The sequence below is a fragment of the Lathyrus oleraceus genome, chromosome 7 (genome assembly GCF_024323335.1).
Source record: "Lathyrus oleraceus cultivar Zhongwan6 chromosome 7, CAAS_Psat_ZW6_1.0, whole genome shotgun sequence".
NCBI classification, from domain to species: domain Eukaryota; kingdom Viridiplantae; phylum Streptophyta; class Magnoliopsida; order Fabales; family Fabaceae; genus Lathyrus; species Lathyrus oleraceus.
In genome coordinates this window covers 330,164,365-330,170,645 of record NC_066585.1, presented here as the reverse complement: position 1 = coordinate 330,170,645, position 6,281 = coordinate 330,164,365, and the positions used below count along the sequence as shown (strand labels likewise).

At 33.1% G+C, this 6,281-nt stretch overlaps 1 protein-coding gene across 1 annotated transcript; it reads right to left on the bottom strand.

Annotated features, from left to right (window-relative positions):
* Positions 1 to 713: 713 nt before the first annotated feature.
* Positions 714 to 5,457, bottom strand: LOC127103270 (uncharacterized). Its single transcript, XM_051040537.1, has 4 exons — positions 5,363 to 5,457; positions 4,045 to 5,188; positions 2,672 to 3,342; positions 714 to 1,958 (listed from the first exon to the last, which is right to left on the bottom strand). Exons 2-4 carry the CDS (start codon positions 5,145 to 5,147, stop codon positions 937 to 939), a joined length of 2,796 nt encoding a protein of 931 aa, XP_050896494.1. The 5' UTR covers positions 5,148 to 5,188; positions 5,363 to 5,457; the 3' UTR covers positions 714 to 936.
* Positions 5,458 to 6,281: the final 824 nt, after the last annotated feature.

Here is a 6,281-nt window from a genome sequence, read left to right as displayed (position 1 = left end):
TCCAGGTATTCCTATACTCCTTAATAAATCAATATGTCGTAGTTCATAAAGTTATGTGTATGCATGTTTATATATTTGTTTTGCTTTCGCCTTAAATTATTTTTATAGATTTGATATTCGTATTTAAACATGTTTTATATAAATCAATTATTAAATTAATTCTAATAGAATACATGCTTCAAAATCGTGAGTGTAGGGTATCTTTAACTCTTTACGACTTTAGACCGATGACTGAATCTTCTCGTCATTAGACATCTGATCAGCTCAAGAAGAATTTTATTTTATTTTAATTTAAATAGTAAAAGTTTTTTGTGTGTTTGTTTATCAAAACAAAAGTATCTTTATTTTGAAGTTAATCATTTATAAACTAAGATTTTTAGGAGAAGTTACTTAAAACAATTTCTTATTTATAGACTTTTTGTTTTAAGAATCTATAACAAATATTTAAAATTGATTTTTTTTTCTGGAAGAAATTTTTAGTAAAATAAGTTGTAATAACATATGATCTAAATATATTTGGAATACAAAAGGAGAGCAAACATAATTATGCCATGGGAAATTGGTGAAGAAAAAGAGCGACACGACTATCACATTCAAAAATAATAATGAAATTTATAATAAATCCCTTTCCATATTCGTCCATAATTAAGAATTAAAAAAAATGATTTTATAGTAAAATAAGTGACTAATTTAAAAAACTTTTGACAGAGATGTCGAAAGTTCGAATTCACATATGTTTTTGAATCTTTTATTGATATGTAGAAAAACTTTAGCATAACATATTCAACAATTAATCACAAATGCATTTTGCAAAACACCATTTTTTGATGTCTTTTTGAAAGTGTACAAATTACTTCATACTTATTCCATCAACAGCAAAATTGCTCTTATAAATAAGCACAAAGAATAACTAATCAAAAAACCCAATTCAGATTTTCAGAATTTAGAGCAGCGCTGTGGCAAACCAGTATGATGATCAACCGCAACAATCTCAGTAGCATTATCACATTTAAGCACATCCTGTCCCAACTTAGCACCAGCAGCTTTAAGGCCCTTCAGAGAAACTGCTTGATTGAAAAGATTCAAAGACGGTAATCTCGACGCCGAAGGCATTTTCATTCCGGGCAACAAGTTTCTGAAATCATCTTTCAGTAATGGAACCTCAAAATCCAATTTATTATGGTTAACCACATTGTCTTTTGCACTTATATGTGCACCAGGTTCCATATGGTTGGTTGAAAAGCTTGCTTGGTTTGGAAAATTTGGATAAAGACTTACATACCCTCTTAGATACATCATGTCTATGAGGAATTTTTTCCATGAGGCTTGCCAGCCGTTTGTTCTTGATTTCGGAATTTGAACCGGGTTTTTTTTAGCGTCTTCGGTGAATCTCATGTTCATGTAAACGTAAAACTCTCTCCAGTGTTTAGGGAAAAACACTGCTCCCCAACTGCATGGGAGTTGGTGAAGGTAAGGTGTGTTTGGATGGATTTGTTTGAAGAAGTCTGTTGCATTCCATTTTGGTCTCTCTTTGACAACTTCAACGATCTTTGGTGTGTAGAGAGAGATTGAAGAGAGTTGTGGGAGAGATACTTGAGGGTCATAATGGTAATTCATGAGTGCATATTTGATCCATAGATAGTAATAAGGGGAGACTTCAATGTCATCTTCAAGGAGTAAGCCAAAGTTGTCATCTGAAGATGGATACCAACTTTCACTTACTGCTCTTATGAGTCCACCTTGGATGATTCTTCTTCTTAGTGTTTTGGGTCCATGTGGCCATTCGAATGAACCTACTAGTTTTATTGTTGATTCATCAACTTTGCTATCCATGTTGAAGGTGATTGGAATTTCATCTCCTAGATAGTATGCATTGGTGAGAGATTTTAGAAGCCTTGATAGGGAGTTTACCCTGTTTTGGGTTATGATGTTGATGGAAAGGCTCATCTTGTTCCAATCTGATAGAGAAAAAATATATAAAATTAAACCCATTAGTACTAATTCAAGAAGCTTATATGATATTTTCTCCCGATTAAGACTAATTAATGATTGTAGAGTACTATATTTAACTAGATGATTTATGATTGTGCAATATTACTAGGTATACACCCCCTCGTGCTCAACACTGTTGGACTTGATGCGTGATGGGTGACCAATATTCCAATTGATAGACTCTGATACCATATTACAATTTGAATTTAACCTAATTCATCATTACAAATTCGGTTTTTTTGGTGGGGATTGCTCTCACTTATAAATACATGTCATCGTATTCTTTTCAATATGGGACTCTTCAACAATCTCCTTCACGCCTAGGACTCAACGTTAAATGGTAGGTGATCGATAACAAAAATTTGATAGCATATGGCCTAATGGATACATGGATATAAATGACAGGTGATCGATAGCAGAAATCCGATATCAGATGGCCTAATGAATATTGGATAGACTTTGAAACCATCTTAAAATGCATGAGTTGGGCCGAACTCATTTCTTAAAAATCGATTTGTAGACTGATGATTGTCCCCATTTAAAAACACGCGTTGAGACCATATCTTTTACAACGTGAAACTCGCGACCCTACTCATTTTAGGTATATACCACATTATTAATAATCTAATCTAGAGTGACGAAATGTAATTTAGAAAGAAAAAAAAATAGACTTTCTTACTTGGCAATGCTGTTGATCTAAGATCAGCCATCCAAAGAACTTTAGAAACAGAAGCCCTAGGCAAAAGAACCAATGTAGTCCCATTTGAATTAGCTTCAGAAGCCATCTTCAAAGCCTTTCTCACATTAACATCAATATCATCCACAGTTATAACAACACTTGGGTTATGAATCTTAATCAAACCCTTCAAACTAGAATACACAGCTTGTATAACCGGTGCCTCGGAGTTCGACACGCCAGAAAGCGATCCAACGCCCAAATCAAAGATCTTAAACCTACGTTCTTTGCAAACCATTAAAGGCCATTTGAGAGCTGCTGCAGCATGCTCACAAGGACAGAAGTTTCCACCAGAGACAACAATGTAGGCCTTTTTGCCAACTGTGGACCTGAATTTTTCGAGAAGTGGTGAAAGTGCTTTTACTTCATCAACTGAATGAGCATAAAAGAGTGCATCAATTTTTTGTGGATACATTGCTGCCCATTGTGTTATGTAGCCTGATGAAAGTGCTTTCCACCATTGATCATCTCTTACTTGAACTATGTCTTTGAAAATTACTGTTGTTTCTGATACATAGGCTAGCCTGTGCTCACTATCACCCCATGTTTCTTTGTCTTTTGGATCTACTGGTAGAACAAATGACCCTGCATTTCTATACTTCTGAAGCTGATAGCTGCAATAAAAAAAAATCGAAGACGTGTCCGACATATGTCAGTGTTCAACATCGACGACACCAACATATGTTTGTATCACTTAATTATTTATATCAATGTGCTCTGCAACACCGACCCCTTTAAAAAAGGTGTCTCAGTGTTCATGTCGTGTCTGATGTTTGTGTATGTGTTAACAACGTCAAAAATATGCAAGTGTTTATGAACCTAGAGAATATGCAATGGTTGACACTAGAGAATTTATTTTTTCAAATTAAAAGATTCTCATTGCAAGTGTTTATGAACCTAATGGCACCAACTAGTTGAGCACTACCAAACACTTTATGGTGTTCAAATAAACAAGTCATGACTTGTATGGTCAATGATCAAACACACTATTTCATAGCTAATTTGTTATTTTATCACTAAATAAACTATTTTGTATATGTTAGCAATATATGGCTAATCATATATTGATAATTTTCGACAATTTATAAGGTTTATCGTTAATATGATATCAGAGTCTCTGGTTTAAGATTTGATGTATTATCTGCTATCAAGTTTATGTTAATGGATCATCTATAATTTATGTTCACGCTCCAGATATTCAATTCTAAGCGTGAGATGATGTGTTAAGAGTCTCATAATGGCCGAGTATAGGTTTGTAAGAGAAAAAAAAGCAAACATATGTAAAAAAAACTGAGAAGTTGAAAAAAAGATTGTACCTGAGGTGTAGATCTTCACCAGTAGAGAAAGTAAAAGGTGTTTCAATGAAAAGAGTCTTAACAAGTTCAGCAGATAAAAACCAAGAGCTTGAAAGAAAATCAACCTGCACAATTTTATCAATAGTGATATCATAAGCAGGATCAGGCAAATACAAACCAGCTTCTCTAGACTTAAATTTCCTATAACTTGGAAAAGTAAAATCCTTCTGTCTAAATGGTAATATCCTTCCAATACTTCCCAAAACTGAATTCTTATACTTTTCCGTTCCCGCAACATGCGCCAAAATCTCCAACATTTTCTTTCCAGGTATCATATCATCATCCACAATATAAACCAGATCAGCTTCTGTTTGTAAAGCCATTTGAAACCTTCCGTAGTACTTGAAATCGTAACTCGAACTTATGAAACTGATTCTCGAGTCGTTGTAGCTTTCCACGATTCTTTTTAACGACGCCTCGTTTGGACTCCCGAACGACAGCACCCAAACTTGATGAAAAGGAAGTGTTTGTTGAAGTAATGAATCAAGTTGTGCACAAAGTGTTTTTCTCTTGAAGTGGTTTAACAAAACATTGATTTTCGGCTTTTTAGGATTCGGACCGTTTGAATCCCATTTGGATTTCATTCTCATAAGCTCTTCAAGAGTCTCAGTTCCAATGGTTTTGTTTTGGAAACTCAAAACCTCTTCATAAAGCTCTCTCTTTAGCTTAATCATTTGAACATCATTTGACTTCTTTTGCAAGAAATCGATTTTCTCGCTCTCGCAAACAAGCGATGGAAGTTGATTGCTGTTGTCTTCTTGGATGAGTGAAGAAGATGATTCTTGGTAATGTCCTACAATGCGTGGTGTGATCATGAGATGCTTCCATTGTTGCGCAATTCTTGTGAAATCGGGTTTGGTTCTTAAATCAATAGAAGGACCCATGTAATACAATAAAAATGTTGCATAAACTGCAAAGAAAAATTGAAGACATGTTAGTGCTGCAACAAATTTTGAGGAGACAGCTTTTTGAGGCTTCATTTTTGTCTTTCCAACAACATAGTCATTCAACATTCCATCCAAGGAATCTCCACTTCTCCCCGTCGAATTTCGACTAAAACTCATGTTACAAAATTTGCGTACAAAACAATTCAATATCCCCTAACCTGAAAAACAAAAATGCATATAGAAAAAATTAGTTAATCAGATTTCTAACTTAAGTTACAACACAATCATGGTTTAAAATTGCAGTTATCGTATTGAGGTTACAGACTATAATTTAAAATCATAACTGCATTGATAAATTCGCGAAACAAAACTATAGTTCGACAAAATCTAACCAAATATTTGAATGACTAATATTTGTGATTGTGATTTGAATGAACTAGAAGATGAATAGAGAAAACCAAAGGAGAGAATGATGGTATCTTGAAATTTGAAGAGTAACATTTTGTGTGCCATTTTATTGTATATATATACAAAAATGCAAGTGGAAAAGTAGGCAGGAAAATTATAATGCATGTCACGTGTATTTTCCATAAGGAAGTTAAAGATACCATTTAAAAGCCAAATTTGGTGCCTTAGAAAAAGGTAATCCTGCGTTTTTGGCACTTAACTCATATTTTTAACCCAAACTATAAGCAATAATTTCATTTTATATTGAGATTATAAAAAGATAAGAAAAGAAAAGCATGGTTTAAGGGGATTATGTCAAAAGGCACAAACTAACACGAGAAAAGAACATGGGGTAGAATGAAATGGAAGTGATCATATAAATGAAAAGATATGGTGGTTAAAAAGATAAATTAAAAGAGAGAAAACAATCAAAGCCTTTGCTTCTTCAGCAAAATAAGGTTGCATAAAACAAGACGCATATATATGATTCATACCACAATTAATGTAGCTTAAATTACAAGAAAAATTATATAAGTTTTTTTTGTAATAATATATAAAGTTTTTTTCTTTAATGCTTGATTTTTTTATAGAACTTATTCATTTAATTTTGAGTTCGATTAGAGATAACTATTTTAGATTGGATTAAACTCAATCATTCATCTAAACAAGTCTTCAAACTTGTCTTTAACTATCAATGTGACGTTGAAACAAAAATAATACTTTTGACAACATGAAAAAAATTTAGAATCCGTTAATAATTATAATGTTCTCCTTAACTCTGATCTCTGTAAAACAATTTTATAATACTTCTGAATTAGAGTTTAAGGTACACAACTTCTTAATTCAATACCTATAACTTTGTAT